At 38.6% G+C, this 18,605-nt stretch overlaps 1 protein-coding gene and 1 pseudogene across 2 annotated transcripts in view; both read left to right on the top strand.

The window, feature by feature from the left end:
• FBXO16 (F-box protein 16) overlaps positions 1–18,605 on the top strand; it is a 51,821-nt gene that overhangs the window by 23,220 nt on the left and 9,996 nt on the right. For both annotated transcript variants that reach the window (XM_008579135.1, XM_008579136.1), the window contains exons 5-7: positions 5,606–5,770; positions 10,095–10,327; positions 14,898–15,000. In XM_008579135.1, coding sequence (XP_008577357.1) covers positions 5,606–5,770; positions 10,095–10,327; positions 14,898–15,000 — 501 coding nt within the window. The remainder of the gene's footprint in view (positions 1–5,605; positions 5,771–10,094; positions 10,328–14,897; positions 15,001–18,605) is intronic.
• On the top strand, positions 1,338–2,084 carry LOC103595687 (annotated as a pseudogene).

The raw sequence follows: 18,605 nt of genomic DNA, 5'->3' as shown, positions 1-18,605 counted from the left end.
TGGGTGAGCATGGTGCTGACAACACCAAGTCAAGGGTTAAGATCCCCTTACCGGTCATCTTTAAAAAAAATTAAAAAAAAAAAAAAAGTATTCAAAGAAAACGTGGGAAGAAAGCCTTTGTATTTTATGATACCCAGAGGTCTTAAAAGAAAATATACAATTTAAAATCTTGTTTTATTCATTTAATATGTCATGAGCAAGAATGAAGAAAGAAAGGTTTAAAATTGTAACTATAATAATTAAGATAGTCTCCAGGGAAGAGAACATCATGAGTAAATCCAAACAGTAAACAGGGAAAAAATATATTGCAAACAAAGGGCTAATCTCCTTACTTTTTGAAGAGCTCCTGTAAATATATTTTGTTAAAAAAGACCAACAACCCAGTTAAAAATGAGCAAGAGAAATAAACATGTTGTTCACAGAAAAAGAAATGCAGATGTCTGTAAAATATGTAGGATGCTTAGCCTCTTTATAACATGCCTTCTTTCATGATTCAGATTGAGATTTTTTAATGATAACTTCTTATGATGGTGAGGGTGTGGGGAAACAAGAACTTTCATATATTGTTGGTAGATAAACTGGTGTAACCACCAGGGAGAACAATTTGGTAGTATTAAAATCTTAAATAAAATTTCCTTTGACACAGCAGTTCCCCTTCTTGGAATTAGTCTGATGGGTATACTTCAACATGTGAAAATATTATGTCTGTATAAGAATATTGCAGCATTGTTTATAATAGCAAAAAGTTGGAAACAATGGAAATGTCCACCAGTAGAGGACTGGGTAAATAAATTGCAACAATCTCCAAAATATATCATCCCCGGGAAAAGCAAAGGCACAGAACTGTCCTACCATTTCGGAAAGAAAAAGAATATATACATATTTGTTAATATATGTCTAGAATATTTCCAGAATAACACAAAAGAAACTGGTAACGGTGGTTACATTTAGGGAGAGAAATGAGTGATTAGAAGACAGGATAGGAGAGAGACACTTTTTATAGTGTACCCCTTTGTATTTTTGAAACTGGTATTAATGTATACATATTACCTATCCCAAAAATGAAATAACCTTTAATTAGTTAATTGTTTTCCTTTGCTGGCTGGCCAATATGGTGATCAAACCCGTGACCTTGGGATTATAAGGCTGCACTTTAACCAATTGAGCTAAGCAGCTAGCCCTAACTTTTAATCTCATTAGCTACCTAAATGCCCACTAATAGGAGAGTATCGTGCAGCCATTAGAAAACATGTTTTGGAAGAACAGAGCTGCTATGACAGTAAAATGAAGAAAACAATATGGTAAATTGCATATATATACAGAAACCACTGGCCATCATGGGTGGGCAAACGGGATCCAAGCAGGAAGAGTGTGACCCGGAAGCGGAAGTGGGTCCATGTCCCGCTTCCGGCCTGCCCTCGATCTACTACCACCGTGGACTCCTCGTTCAGGCCCTGGGCAACGCCAGAGTGTCTGTTGCCGCGGCACCAGCGGGCCATGAGCCGCGCCACACGGGAGCTGGAGACCCAGGAGGAGGAGGAGGTCAGAGCAGACGTGCGGAAGACGGCCGAGCAGAGCTGGATGGAAGCCTCGCAGCATGGTGAAAGGCCCAGGACCCACCTGGCGGTGTGGGTGCAAGTTTGCGCTGCTGCAGGCCAATATCCAGGCCTTGTCCCTCAAGAGCCAGACACTCGAGCCCAGCAGCTGGATGACACAAGCCATGAAGGGCATCACCAGGGCCATGGGCGCCATGCACAGACAGCTGAAACTGCCCCAGAACCAGAAGATCCTACTGGCGTTGGAACGGCAGGCAGAGATCATGGACGTGAAGGAGGTGGAGATGAATGTCGCCGTCTGCGATGCCATTGGTGAGGAGGAAGACAAAGAAGACAGTGATGCTGTAGTGTCCTAGGTCCTGGATGAGCTGGGACTGAGCCTGACAGATGAGCTGTCGAACCTCCCCCCTGACTGGAGGCTCGCTCAGTGTAGCTGCTGGAGAGGAGAGAACAGAGGCCGCAGCCTCAGCCCTGCCTGGTGCTGATGCAGACCTGGAGAAGTGGCCCAAGACCCTGGGGAGGGACTGACTGTCCACCTGCCACCCCCAGGGGGTGGGGGTGGGGAGCAGTGGGTGCCCAGCATCTTTACCGTGCCCTCCCTGTGATAAGAGAGATTAGACGACGACAACAACAAAAAAAATTGTATAGAGAGTTTCCCAATTTTTCATTCATGCAAAAAGACGGAAAGGAAAGGAACTCTACTAGGTTGTTAATAATGGCCATCTCTGATGGGGTTGTAGGTATTGTTTTTCTTTAAACTTCTCAGAGTTTTCCAAGTTTTTCACGATGAGAATGTTATCATTAGAGGGAAATGCTATTTGAAATACCTAATTCTATCACCTGTGTGCACTATATGTCAATCTTGCAAGATCTCTGCATATTTTATTACCTCTACTGACTTTGAGGAAGACACAGTCCATTGTTCTTCCGCTAGAGTTAAAGTAAACAAGTCATTGCACCAAAATGAGCTTTGAGGTGTTTTAAAAAGAATGGGGGGTGGCCCAGCGCCTTGGGGCCCACCTGGAGACCTGAGGCAGGAGCTGGCCACCGGACCCCCCCACAACCAGGCACACCATCAGTGCCAACGAGCATGCCCAAAACATCACCTCGATGTGGGTGGCCCACCACAGCCACGGCAGTAACCACGGCTTCTGCGAAAGTGGCTAGACATCACAACCACTACGCAGATGGCCCACCAGCCACTGGAGTGCATTGAAACGAGAGTCACCAGCAGAGACCAAAGAAAAGAAGAGGATGTCTCTCTCCACAAAGCCCATTCTAGAGTGACAGAAGAAGCATCTGCTCCACAATAATATTGGGGGACCTGAACACACCTCTCAGCATTGGACAGATCATCTAGGCAACAAATCAACAGAATTACCATTACTTTTTCAGAGGGAGAGAAGAAATCTAGCATTATCAGAGGTGGGAGAGGGGAGGGAGGGGGGATAGGGAGAGATTGGATAAGGGGCATAAAGAATAAGTACAGTTTGTAACAATATATATACTAGTAATATTGATTTGGTCAACACATGTCAACATCAAACCCCCAAAATTTGTTTAATCAATTGTGGCTCAATAAAAATTAAAACAAAACAAAAAACAACGTGAAAGGACTTGCTATATCAGATATCAAAACTTATTGGAAAGCTATATGATTTAAGACAGTATGATATTGTGTTAAGGATGACAAATAGAACAATAAAAGAGAAAAAAGATCACAGAAACAGAACCACAGATATATGGCTAAATTATGACAAAAATGGCTCTGCAGATCAGCACAAAAAGGGTTGTCTTTTCCGTAAATGATGTTAGCACAACTGGGTATCCATATGTGAAAAAATAAAACTAGACCTCTACTTCATATTGTACACTAAATCAATTCCTGATGAATTGATCTAAAAATACTAAAAACCTTTTGGAAGAGAGAGAGTATCTTTTGTATAATGGAGACTAACCATAATGGAAAAGATTAAAAATAGTGAAACTATTCTGTATGATAGTATAATGGTCAATACATGACATTATTATGCATTTGGCAAAATCCATAGAACTGTACACAAAGAGGGAACCCTAATGTAAACTTCAGTTAATAATAATGTATCAATATTGGTTCATAATTGTAACAGAGGTACACACTAAGATGTTAATAATAAGAGAAACTGGGGGGTGGGGTGGGGGCGGTTTGTGAACTCTGTACTTTTTTAGCCTGGGGAAAGTTTCCTGTCATTTGCAAGCTTATCATTTCTATATGTAATTTTAAAAAGTTAAGGTTATACCTGAAACTACAGGGCTTTGGAAACAAGGCCCTGTGAAATACATTTGCTTTATAAATGTTAGTGTATTCCACAGTGGGGGGAAGAATGCCACCTCCTATATTTTTGAGAGCTCCTACTACTTACCTTTCAATACTTATTCCTCTCTACCTTTGAAAAACAAACAAAAAACATAAAAACAAAATGAAAACCTTATCTGCCTTTGGGGGGAAAAAAACCCCAAAACAAAAAACAACAACTTAAATGCCCAGTTCAAAACAAGATCTAAGGAAAGGAGTGAGAATTGAGAGATTTTAGGGCCAGCCTGTGGCTCACTTGGGAGAGTGTGGTGCTGATAACACCAAGTTAAGGGTTAAGATCCCCTTACTGGTCATCTTTATATAGGGGGGGAAAAAAGAATTGAGAGTTTTCTTCCCATCCCCTCCCTGCAAAACTCTATCTCTTCCTTAAATTGAGTTAATTTACCATATGGAAATTAAGGTGGGTTTTGTTTCATTTCTGGGTTGAACAAACTAGATGTAATTTCTGTTCCTGCCTGCAGGGCTCTATCAGATCCTTTCATCTTTTTCCTCCTTCCAACTCCTGAACCGTTCATTTCTTCTAATTGTGCTCTACTTCCTCCTTAAACTCTCATCCTCCACACATAAAACAATACTTAACATAGTAGAAGCTCAATAAATGGTGGATGGAAGGAGGGAGGAAAAGAAAAATAGATAAAACAGATGTATGGATAACAAGGGCCATTACAGAGTGGTCTGATTTTGTTGTTTTTGCTGTTGTTTTGTTTTGCTTGGGCACTCAAAAATTATTAATATTTTACTTAATCTTTAAAAAAAGGCCATTTTTCCAAGGGTGAAATTTGGGTTTGAAGGTTCAATGTCATTTTTGCAACTCTTACAACTAAAACGCATCTTTGTACCTCTTAGCAACTCTTACAACTTACAACCTAATCTTTCAACTTTATGTATGACCATGACCTTAGTTTCCAGCAAGACTTATTCAAAACCTAGGATAAATTATTGTATAAGCATCTTTGTACCTCTTAGCAACTCTTACAACTTACAACCTAATCTTTCAACTTTATATATGACCATGACCTTAGTTTCCAGCAAGACTTATTCAAAACCTAGGATAAATTATTGTATAAGTACTGCTACACATAGAAGGGCCACCTCCACCATTTGTTGTATGTGTGGGACTGGCCATAATGGTAAGGAAATGGAATGTACAGAACAAATACTTTATGCTCTGTGGAATCTTAAAGGCTATACAAGACACACCATATAGTATCAGTAATTATATTCCATTTATAAAATTTGTATTTAGCGAAATTGTAAGAATGGAGAGAAAAGGAAGCATATCACAAAATGAATAAACAATGTGCAGACCTGCGTTTATACAATCTTCATATAGTTTTCCTGTGACCTTCAGGAACCTTTAGGAAGTTCCAAAGTCTATCTGAGCCTCAATTTCCTCATTTGCAATATGAGAGTAATAATTATACTTACCTCCCCAAATTGCTATGAGGATTGTTAATAGGTGCTCAATATATATTATTTGACTCTAATTCTAGGTCTGAATTAGCATTTAAAATACATTCTTCTGCCTGGCTAGGAAGCACTTCAGGTAGAAGGTACCTATTTAAGTGTGATTTGGAGGAAAAGGACAAAAAAGTTATCTAAGGTCCAGGGTGACAGCTCAAAACCTAGAGAAAGTAAGCACGTAAACTGAGTAGGTTGTAGTTGTTGTTTTTAATTGTCATTGTTTTTCCAGGTGAGCTGGCACTGGAAGAACCTAGCTGAGCTGGACCAGCTCTGGATGCTCAAATGTTTACGGTTTAACTGGGACATCAATTTCTCTCCATCTCCCTTTGAGCAGGGGATCTGGAAGAAGCACTATATTCAAATGGTGAAAGAACTTCATGTTACCAAACCTAAGGTAAATTTGAGACAAAAACAGCAAACTTACAAACATCAGCTACTTACCAATTCTAGAACTAAGAATAAATGGTCAAGCTTGAAGTTGGGGAAGGGACGTAGTTCTAAGGAAATACACCATGATTTCAAAATTCTTTTCTGAGGCTTGATAGCCCTTATCAAGATATTCATGTTAGTTGAGAGCCCTCATCTGGCTCTCCCAAACCACAGTTGCATTCAAGAGGCTAGGATTGTGGAGCTTCTTCTCTGTCCAGGTCCTTGATTTCTGTACCTCCAACTCAGACAGCAGGTGGTTCTGACACAGGGACTCTGTGGGTAATGCGCAGTATTTGTTACCTATTGGTCATCAAATTTTACTTTCCTAATTCAAGTTTTCTATGATCCTACCAAGTGAGCCAAAAGTTTATTTTCATATCATTTGTAAGGAAAAGTTTTCCAATAAATTAGTCATTAGGGAAGGGTCTAATGGGCATATTAAGTTAGAAATTAAGCAGTATAGAGCATTTACATATAATCATAAAAAGTAAATAATGCAAGAGTAATTTTTCTAGTGGCTTTCTATGCACTATAGCTAATGTATATATTCATTCTCATAGTCACAGCTAATTAGATAATTTAAAGGAAATTCTTATGAGTCTTTTGTTTATAGCATTATCTATACTCATGCAGAGTTGTGCTTCATTTTGTATAATAGATGAGTTCCTGAAAAGTTATGTGTAAATTAAGTATTTAAAATTATTTCTAAAACCACAGGGGTATCATAGTCTGAAAAAACTGCAGTGAGTCCTTTTAAAATTGAAAACTCCTTTTGAAATATCAATAGTCAACCCCTAACTTGCTCATTTAGGTTTAGGCTTTATTATGTTTTCTTAATGTAGACTCCATCTACATTTAATATAGTAATAAACTATGCATAGTTAGTATTGTTACAATTGCAATGACAAAACTAGTCTTTCTGACTTCAGTAGTTGGTATGCTTCATGAGGATTTCTCTAAAAAATTTTTTAAAACTGCAATGATGGAAACTAGCACAGCTATGACTCCTTTCCTCATAAGGCTTTTCTTGAATCTCATTCTCAGCTGGGGAACAGAGAGTAGCATTCAATAGCTGAAGCTCACGCTGTTCTGGGACAGAGGAAAGAAAAGTAGTTAACCAACGAGTAGAATGAAAAGAAGTTTTGAGTATTATATATAATACTGACTTTAATGGTTTGTCTTCAGCAGTCACTCTATCCCACAAAATATTTATACATAACCATATTTAAAAATAATGTATAGTTTGGATGCAAGAAAATCACTACCTCTTTGCTTGGTATTCAATTTCTTTAGGGAATACTTTATTAAATGAAACTTAAATTTTTCTGCCAAAGAAATAGACCTAAATCAGAAAGACTAAGGTTAAGAAAAATCAACTAATAAACTTAGATTTATTAGTTAAGGAAATAGACATAGTCAGAAAGACTAAAGTTAATGAAGCCATCTAAGTTAGCTGTCAGTTCTATACATATTTTTATAATTTGTGTAATTCCCTGTGTGGTGGCTCCGATGATAGTGAACATAGGCAGCCACTGGAGCTCCCTCAAGCAACATCATCATCCCCCTTACTTTGTACCTGGTCTCTGCTCCAGCAGAGGTTTTTTTTTTTTTTTTTCCTTTTTGTCTTTTTTCGTGACCGGTAACGGGATCGCAACCCTCGGGGTTGCGCCCACACCATGCTCAACCAGTGAGCGGACCGGTCTCTATACAGGATCCGAACCCTCGGCGGGAGCGCCGCACTCTACCGAGTGCGCCACCGGGCTGGCCCAGCAGTAGAGTTTTTGAAAGCATGTTATAGCAGTGAGAGTAGTTAACACCTGTTTCTCCAACCTTAAAATGAGAGTATTTGACTAGAATGAACTTCAAGACTATCTGTGAGGCTATAGTACCTGTGCTAGAAAACATAATTTCAAGAAGGCTTCAAAATAGAAAAAAAAAAAAAAAAGTAAATTAAACCCCAAGTAGATACATGGAAGAAATAACAAAGAACTGAAATCAATGAAATTGAAAACAGACAAACAATGGAGAAAGTAAATGAAACCAAAGCTGGTTCTTAGAAAGCATAGATAGAATGGATAAGTTTCTAGCTATACTCATCAAGAAAAAAGGGAGAAAACACAAATTACAAATATCAGGATTGAAAGAGGGGGAATCATTACAGATTCTCTGGGTACAAAACTATGCTATCTACCCTAAGTGAATCATTGTGCAGTATATGCGTGTATTGAAACAACACACTGTACCCCATAAAAATAAATATAAATAAATTTTTTAAAAATAGGAGAATATTATAAACAATTTCATGTCATTAAATTCAATAACTTAGATGAAATGGACAAGATTCTTGGAAAACAAATTTTCACAACTGCCTGAATATGTAATAGAAAACGTGAGTAAATCTATATTGATTTAGAATTGAATTCATCATTTTAAAACTTTTCACAAAACCCCACACCCAGACAGCTTCATTGGTGAATTCTACCACTCATTTAAAGAAGAAATAATACCAATTCTATGTAACCTCTTTCAGAAAATAGAAGGACTACTCCCAACTCATTACCCTGATACCAAAACCAGACAAAGACTTTACAAGAAAACAAAACAAAACTACAGACCAGTTTCCCTCATGAACATAGACACAAGAATGAAATTAAGTATTAAATTAAATCTAGTACTATATAAAAAGAATAATACATTATGATCAATTGGGATATATCTAAGGAAAGTCAGATTGGCATAGTCAAAAATCAGTCAATAGAATTCACAGAATAAAAGAGAAAAGATATATGATAATTTCAGTATATGCAAACAAAAGACTTTAATAAAATTCAGGGCTGGCCAATACAGCCTTATAACACCAAGGTCACAGGTTCAGGTCCCTGTACTGGCTAGCTGCAAAAACAAGCAAAATTCAACCTCCATTTATGACTTTAAAAATTCTCAAAAAGACTTCAGGTGATGTGAACAAAAATGTTGTTTACTTAATACAGAAAAGTAGTCACAGATTTTATTAGTACCTATTTTGTTAAAGTGTCAAGCATTTTGTATTTTTCAGAATTAATGATTTTTATATATAATTACTAGCATTTATGCCAGAATTTCTCCCCTTGAAGTTCTTTTTTATTATCATGTATTATTTATTCCCAGTATATTAAACTAGATCTCCTGCAGCAAAAACAGACAGACTTAATTCAATAAGCTCAAGAGATGAAATGAATGTCCATACCAAATGAGACCTGCACAAAATATTGAACACTAAACCAGTAATGAGTTATCAATCATATAAGTACAAAACATCTTCTTAATCTGCTACTAGGCACAATCATTCATTAAGTGAATAAGTATTTATTAAACCCTGTTATTTGCTGTGTGTTGAGAGTAGGAAGATTCTAACCCTGCTTTCACAGTGCCTAGGACATAGACAAATAAATAATTACAGCACTGAGTACTAAGTATTATCCTGTAATAGAAATGTATACAAAGAGCAGTTGAAACAAGAATGGAAAACTAAGTGACTACGTTTGGAGGGACTGGGGGATTTCTTGATTTTCACAAACAACTGAAGCAAACCAACTGGCCAAGCAAGGCTTCCCTGATCTCTTAATGAACACAAGTTAAGCCTTTAATGTCATCTCAACGTGCCAGTACCACCTCCCTTAGGCTACAACTGCATAAAAACCGTATGAATTTCATACACAGAATTAGGGCTGGAGTACTTACTTGTTTTTTGGAATGTGTAGTTTTTATTAATAAATTAACTGCGGTTGTGACAAACTAGTCAGTGATATGGCAGCAGAGGTGGCAGTTTAGGATGAGGAGACTTGGTGAGTAGGCTTGAAGCAAGACAGTCCTGGATTCAAATTCTGGCCCTGTGACTTGCTACTTATGTAATAGTGGGCAGACTAACTGGTTTCTCCCATCTTCAATCTCCTCTTCTGTAACGTGGGAGTAGTAATGATTACCTCATGAGGTAATTCTGATGGTTAAATAGGATAATGCATGAAAGGTGCCCAAGACAATGCCCGGCACAAGGAGTGCTCCTGGGGCAGTGGGTGCAGTAACCACCATCACCATTGAGTAATTCTGATGGTTAAATAGGATAATGCATGAAAGGTGCCCGAGACAATGCCCGGCACAAGGAGTGCTCCTGGGGCAGTGGGTGCAGTAACCACCATCACCATTATCCTTACCACAGTGATGATGGTGATAACAGTGACGATGATGACATTCTTTATTTTACTGTTATTATAGTGTTTTGAGAACAGAAATAATTAATTTTCTTCTTCTAGACACCTCCAAAAGATCGGTTTGTAATTGCCGATGTTCAGCCAGTTCCAAGTAGTTCTCCAGAGAAAAAGCAGTCCCCTTTGTCAGCTTTTCGGTCCTGTTCCTCTCTAAGAAGGAAGAATAACCCAGGGGAGAAAGAACTTCCACCTTGGCGGTCCTCTGATAAGCATCCAACTGATATCATTCGTTTTAATTACCTAGACAACTGTGACCCCATCGAGCACACCTGGCAAGGGTAAGAAGCTCCATGCCCTTCTTGACTTCTTTGTTTTTGGAACAATTTATTGGCAGTTCAGTGTATGAACAGACCAAAATAGAACTCACTGTGAAATACAAAAGCTTTTCAATGCACAGAAGCAAAAAATAATCAAAAAGTAAACTAACTTTTATTAGAAAAATTGCCCTATTCATTATGGTTTGTTTGCATTTTGTAGCTGTAATGATTTAACTCTCAGCTTCTAATACTGTAATATTAAATCCCAGTCCAGCAACACAGGGTTCATTCGAGCCTTTCCCCTTTTCATATTTGCACCTCCCTCCTCCAACAGTGAGAAGCCTGGCTTTCATTATATTTACATATTGTATATTATATATACATGTATATATTATATTTACTTACAGATTCTGAAAGATTTCAGAATTGCTAACCCACAGCACTATAAAAACAAATCTACTAACTGGAATTCAATACTTAATTATGATTCTTTTGCCTTTAGCCTGAAGGTATACAGTAGTCCCCCTTTATCCATGGTTTCGCTTTCTACAGTTTCAGTTACCCTCAGTCAGCTGAGTTCCAAAAATATTAAATGGAAAATTTCAGAAATAAACAATTCATAAGTTTTCAATTGCACACCGTCCTGAGTAGTGTGATGAAATCTCACGCTGTCCCGCTGCATCCCACCTGGGGCGTGGATCATCCCTTTGTCCAGCGGATCCAGGCTACTTAGTCACACGGCCACCCCAGTTGTCAGATCTACTGTTGGGTTATCTCAGTGCTCGTGCTCAAGTAACCCTGGTTTTACTTCATAATGGCCCCAAAGCACACGAGTAGGGAAGCTGGCAATTCAGATATGTCAAAGAGAAGCCATAAGGTGCTTCATTTAAGTGTAAAGTTGAAAGTTCTTCACTTAATAAGAAAAGAAATAGTGTGCTGAGGTTGTTAAGATCCATAGTGCAGTAAAATATTTTGATAGAGACCCCATTCACGTAACTTTTGTTCCATTTTATTATTAGTTATTGTTGTTAATCTCTTACTGTGCTAATTAATAAATTAAACTTTATCACAGGTATGAATGTTTAGGTGAGAACATAGCATATATAATAGGTTTGGTACTATCCCCAGTTTCAGGCATCCACTGGGATCTTGGAACATATTCCCCACAGATAAGGACTACTGTATACTCACAATACTGTGTTCAAAAGTTGTTTTGTGTTGTTTTTTTAAAAAATATCTCCCTCATTATGGCTATGTTACATGGGTTTAAAATGAAAAATATACAAAAAGTATGCTCAGAGAAGTATTACTCCCCTATCTCTTCCACCCCACTCCAACCTTCATCATCTTTTCCACCCCATTCCCAGTAATAAATCTCATTAGTTTCTGGCTTATCCTTCCTGTGTTGCTTTCTGCACAGCATTACATTGAAATATCATTTTCAATCTATCTGATTGGCAAAAACTTTAAAGTTTGATGATATATTCTGTTGGTGAGGCTGTGGGTAAACATGCACCTTCATACACTGCTGGTGGGAATACAAATTAGCACAAACTTTATGGAGGGAAATTTGACAATATTTGGCAAAAATATGATGTATTTACATTTTGACCCAGAATTTCACTTCTAGGAATAAACCTTGAAAATAGCAAAATATATCTGCACAAGGACATTTATTTATTGCAACATTGTTTTTTCATTTTAAAATATTAGAAACAACCTAAATGCTCATACATAGGAGAGTAGTTGAATAAAATATGGTCCACCACACAATGGAGTACAAGGCAGCTGTAAAAATGAATGAGGAAGATCGCTGTGAACTGATGAGAGTGATTTCCAGGCTATACCACTACGTGAAAAAAGCAAATTGCAAAAAGGTGTCTGCTCATTTGTGAATACACACACACAGTAAGGATAAATTAAGGAAACAAATTTTGTAATATGTGAGAATGTTCTAATACATTTGCCATGTTTTAGTATATATTTCAACAAGATTAACATCGAGGCAGAATAGGATAGTGACGGAGGCCTGGAGCCACACTGCGTGGGAAAAAGAAGAGCAAAGTAGGCTCAAAGTAAATAGGAGAGTAATAATGAAGAGCAGAAATTAATGAAATAGAAGACAGACAAACAGTGGACACAATGAACAAAACCAAAAGTTGATTCTTTGAAAAAAATTTACATAGTAGATAAACTTCTAGCTAGACCTCAGCAAAAAAAAAAAAATATATATATATATATAGTGTGTGTACATGTGTATATGTATGTATACATGTATGCATATATAGAGAGAGATGAAGCAAAAATAGCAAAATTTTATTGTTGAATCTATTTGGAGAACATATGGCTAATCACATATTCTTTATTTATTCTTTATGTACTATTCCTTCACATCTCTGTATGTTTGAAGTTTCTCCATCAAAAGTTGGTGGACATTTTTGAGAATAAAGTGGCAAGTAATATTTGAGCAAAGGCAATCTTTAAAAAAAAACTTTTTATAGGGCCGGCCCGGTGGCGCACTGGAGAGTGCGCCGCTTGGGAGCGCAGTGGCGCTCCCGCCGAGGGTTCGGATCCCATGTGGAGACCGGTTCCCGCTCACTGGCTGAGCTCGGTGCGGGCGCAACACCAAGGGTTGTGATCCCGTTACCGGTCAGTAAAAAAGACAAAAAGGAAAAAAAAAACTTTTTATAATGGAAATTCAAATATAAACAAAAGTCGAGTAGCAAAATGAACCCCTTGTAACTGTCACCAGCATTAACGGTTTTCTGCTTGTGACAATCTGGCTTCATTTATCCCTCACCCGTTCTCCCTTCCTCTGAATAATTTTTGAGACAAATCCTAATGTCATATTATTTCATCCAGAAATATTTCAATGTATATCTTTAAAAGATAAGGACTCTTTCTAAAAATCATAACACGATACCATGATCACATCTAAATCAGTGAATGATTTCTTAATATAATCAAATATCTACTCAGTTTACAGGTTTCTTGAATGTCTCAAAAGTGCTTGGTTTTAAAAAAGCAGTTGGTTTGTTTAATCAGACCGAATAAGGTCTGCATTGTATTTGGCCCACATGTCACTTTAGTCTTTTTTTGATCCATAGGTTTCCCCTCTGCTCCCCCTTCCACACCCGCCACCTTTATTTCTGCCTTGTAATCTGTTATCCAAATCAGGCCGTTTGTCCAGTAGGGCTTCTCACGTTCTGGATTTTGTGGACAGCACTACCCTCCTGCAGCTAACATGTTCCCTGTCCCCTGTACTTGGCCGTGCTGATAGACCTAGAGGCTTGAGTATATAATGAACAGGGATATTTACTTCCATTGCCAGGCACATCATTTCTAGTTGTCTCTCTTTTTGAAATGTTGGTGGCCATTAATACTCATTGCTTGATCCATTATTTCAGGCAAACTTTTTCCGTTAAGGGCCAAGCAGTAATATTTTAGTCCTTGCAGGACATATGATCTCTGTCACAACTGCTCAACTCTGCCATTGTAGCCTGAAATTAGACATAGACAATATGCAAAAAATAGGTGTGACTGTGTTCCAATAAAACTTTATTTACAAAAACAGACAGCAGGCTGGATTTGGCCTGTGGGTTATGGTTTGCTGATCTATGCTTTATCCTAATATACATCATATATATGATAATTTTAGAAAACAAATACTAATATTAATATGAACAATATGATTACTGGAAACAGTATAAGATTTCCTTACCTGTGTTTTTGTCCTTAGGATGTATTGAACTAAGAATATTCAGGCAAATTACTATATGAAAGCCACATGAAATAGCTCCTCTGTGTGTGGTAATGCTACCAACACAATAAACAAGATCATTTGTTTCATTTTGCTTTTTAGATTTCAGGGATTTTTTTCCCCCTTCATTTTATTTTATAATTTTGAGGAAAATTTAGATGGCCCCAAAATCAAATATACAAAATAAGGTGTATTTGGAAAAGTCTAGCATATGGTCCCTGTTTCTCCATATTCCCTGTCACTGATCAATTTACATGGGGATCCTACTTACAGGTAGCCATTTTTCAAAATTTTATGGCTTAATCCTTCCATTTTAAAAGGTAAAAGCAAATATATGTATTACACACATGAGGGTACTTCAAAAAGTTCTTGGAAAAATAGAATTAAAAAATAATACGAATCTTTCTGTGAACTTTTTGATTCATATTATCTTTTAATTCTATTTTTCCATGAACTTTTTGAAGTACCCTTGTGTGTGTGTGTGTGTGTATTTTTAAATACCTCCTTTCTGAAATGAGTGGTAGCCCACAATACATACTATTTTATCCACCTTTCTTTTTTTCGTGTAACAGTATATCCTGGCGATCACTCCACAGTTATATATAGAAATATTCTGCCTTCCTTTTTGACACCTATAGTACTCCATTGTGTGGATATGCCAGAGTTTAATCAGCTGGTTCTCTGTTGATAGATGCTTGGCTTATTTCCAGTTGAGTGAAGACAATCTTTTAAATCAAAGGAACGACAAAATCAGACAGACAAGTAGCTATGCAAACCACCAAGGTGTTAAAATGATCATTTGTGACTTCCCCACTGCTCTCCAATTTACAGAAGAAGGAAAAGAAAAGAAATGGCCCCAGATATCGGCCGACAGTCACACGATAAGAAAAATAAAGTGCAGGACCGACCCAGACTAAGAAGAGCACAGTCCCTCGTAAGTATTGCCTGTAAAAGGCTCACCGCTTTAATGTTAATGAAAATCACCGGATCTTTAATCCTACTGCTGAAACTGAATTTATTTTTTTAATCAGCATCATCAAGTGGTGGTTTAAATCCTGGTCTCTCACACTGACTGACTGCTGAGCCACGTGACCTCAAAAACACCCTTTATTTAATCTCTCTGAGCCTCTGTTTTCTCATGTTTGAAAAAAAAAAAAAAAAGACTGGATGAACTTGTGTGTCTGAAACTGCTTTGAAAACTATACCACGTAAAGGGAGTATTATTATCATTGGTTCTTCTGCTGTGAGTCGTTTGGGGTTGGGGATGGGGCTACAGAAATTGCTTATCTGTAGAGCGGACCTAAGAGAAACACTGGCCTAAGAGAAAGGTGTGCTTTCAGTAGCTCTCCTGCTGCCGGTGGAGCACGATTATAAAAATGCATCTAAAGTGACTTTGGAAAAATGGATTAAGAACTTTTCTTTCCCTAATTAAAAAACAGCTACTGGGCTACCTAATAAAGTCAGCAGTTGTGACTGGGGAGCATTACCATTTCATAGCAGAGTTTCCAAAATTGTAGTTCTGAACCCCAGTGGATCTCCTTCGGCACATTCTGGGAGTCTTTGGAGCAAAGTAGATGGGAATAAGGGTGGAATAAAAAGTTCATATATAGTAGTAAAATTTAGGAAAAAAACTGAGGATATACACTCAAGAAAAATTAATATAAAATGGATGTCAACAGGGAGGGCAATAAGTATGTACTCATGAATAAATCACTTTTATAGCTCTGATTTAAAGCCCTATTACTTTCTGTTTAGATGTATTTTCAAGTGTTACATTAAAAAAAAAGAGAGATGAGCTTCTTAAAATAGAGTACTCTGTATTCTGAGGGGCCGATTTGGTTGGACTGGATACGGCTGATCATAGCATATGCACACATGCCCACGGGACCAGAGAAGCTTAGAGCAGAACAGTGAAATTCTCAGTGAAGCCATTACTTGAAAAAAATAACTTTATGAGGCTTATCACATGGGCCATCATGCCCACTTCTGCTGCTTTCAGCTCCTGCTAGGCCAGGAATGGGAAAAGTACAAGGGAGAAGAGGGAATTTGCAGGACAATAAAAGTTGATGGTGATGTATGCTTACAAATCATCAGCACAGTCAAACATTTCTCCTACTTAAATACACAAAAAACATAGGCTAACCAGAAGCCATCCCTGTGGGCTTTTAACGGTAACCACCTGTCAAACACTAGCAGGGCTTGCTTAAGGTAAAATATTCATTTTATGAGTTAAGAAGTTGTGATAATTAAGACTGAAAGGGAAGCAGAGGGGGTGAATTAAACAATGATAGAGAACAATTAGCTATTAGTAAACAAAGCACATTATTGTATTCATCTACCTGTCTTGTTTTTGTAAATATTCCAATTATAATCACTATCTATATTTAGTAGTTTTGATACAGAGCATAAGGCATAATTAAATCCCCCAAAAAGTACGCTGTGATCTTTGACTCATGCCCAAGATGTGCTTGCCTGTGATGTGTCTGGCTGCTGAGGCTACATGGCTGTGTCTGGCTCAGGTCCCCTCTCCTCGGGGTGGGGGTGGGGCAGCTGTTCCTCACTGCAGCCACAGACCTCGGAGGAAACAAGCAACCTCCTAAGTGATGTGAAAGGGTCGTGAAAAGGAAGAAATGCTGGACGCCTGAGAGAAGGGAAATGGGTGTTAAGGGAGCCAGGTAGGGGACCCAAGGAGAGCAGGGCTATGACTCTGGCCACTGCAGCTGTGGAGGTGACATGAGATGGAAGACAGCACCGGGGGGATTGATTCCAGTGGAAAAAGTCATGCGTTCATTTGATAGAGAGGTCCCACATCGTTCAGACAGCTTTATTGAGGGAGGTTTCAGAAGGGACAGAGAAACAAGTGAGCCTGACATGCTTGCGGCAGCACATGGTACAGGCAAGGATGAAAGTGACAGGCCCCCGCCCCGATGAGGAGATCACCTGAGACTGAGCCCCTGCAGACACCTTGCTCCTACCATTGGAAAGGGGGTGTGCGGTCTGTGAAGTCAAGGCTTCGTTAAGTGGAAAGGGCAGAAGAGAAAAAATCCTGGAGTCTAAAAGAGCACAAAGTCTTCCGCAGTCACCTCTGCAGGGCTGCGGCTGTCTCACCACTGAGACCATCGTTGGCTCGTTGTCTACCATCACTTCAGACAGAGTGTTCTCTCCAAACAGAGGAACATCCTCAGGGGAGCGGTTTCAAATCTGCACATACCGCTGTCAGCATCTGATGGTTTCCATTATTAATAGGTTTGACTTTTCAAAGCCCACCCCCTTGGAAGGTACTGATTTCCTCCCCTGCTTCCAATTCTTAAGGAGACCCCCAGATGCTGCCTTAGTTATGGCTTGATCTACCACTCTTTGGTGTGAATGATAGAAGATGGGAATAAAGCCTAGATCCCATCGCTAATGCTTTACCATTTTGAAGACTTACGAAAATTATAAAAATATCAAGAAATCCCCCTTCCTATTAGTTATGATAATAAAATGCCATACAGAACAAAGCAATTAAAAAATACAGATTCCACACTATGGTCAGATATCTTCTTCATTAAACGTCAAATACTTTCAATCTTATGTAAAGACACAGATACAATTTTTTTTTTTTTTTAATCTTGATAGCTGGCCCCACAATCCCTTAGGGAAGGAGCCATCTCCTGGGGGAAAGGCTTTGATACATTTGTAGGGAGGGTGTTGATATTAGCAGGCTGGAGACCAGAGGAGGAAAAAATCTGCTGTGCTCAAGATCAGAGGAGGAGTTTGTTCTTTCCACTCTTGGAAGGGAAGGGGAAGAGGAGGAGAGGAGTGGAGAGCAGAGAGAAGGAGAGAAGCTGAGATCAGGCAGGGGAGAACGAGAACGGCCAGGATGGAGTAGACAGTGATACCACCTGTCCAGTGAAATTTGCTATTACTGAAATATAAACACCTCCTTCCATCTCTATAGTAAATTCTACTCAATTTACACGTGGAAGCAAGGTCTCAGAAGTCTAGAAGGCCAAGAAAACAAAAGCTTTTTTGTGAATTGTCCTAGGATCCGGGCTTGAGTTCCCCATGCCCTGGAATTGGACTAAGAAGATACCAGCTGACATCTTGTTTCACTTTTTTTCCCTCTGCCAAGTTAAGAATAAAATCAAATGCCTTTTGTCTCACTGTGAACTTTGGGAGTTAGAAGTCCTCACTCTCTAGGTTCTGATTTGGCCACGGATTTCCAAAAGCCTGCTGTGTCAGAGCATTCACCTAAATACAGGTAACAAAATCCTTTGATTGCCTGCTGATTCTAATTGCCCTAGATAAGACTTTATCTTTTCCTGTGTTCTGCTAATTCCCACCTCTGAAATTACCGTCTTCACCTCTTTCCAGGATAACTTTATTCTCAGGGTCCTGATTTTTTAAATGCTTCTTCAGGCTTTCTCACTTTTTTTTTTTCCCTCCCTGGGTCAAAAGAGGAGAAAAAGGAACATACTCTAGAGTGATTCCTGGATCATGTTGTGGCAAGAACCAGGAAACCCAGGTGCTTGTTTCAACTCCACCGTCAAGCGGCAG

Source organism: Galeopterus variegatus, unplaced genomic scaffold (assembly GCF_000696425.1).
Source record: "Galeopterus variegatus unplaced genomic scaffold, G_variegatus-3.0.2 Scaffold1819, whole genome shotgun sequence".
NCBI classification, from domain to species: domain Eukaryota; kingdom Metazoa; phylum Chordata; class Mammalia; order Dermoptera; family Cynocephalidae; genus Galeopterus; species Galeopterus variegatus.
This window is presented reverse-complemented; position numbering and strand designations above follow the sequence as displayed.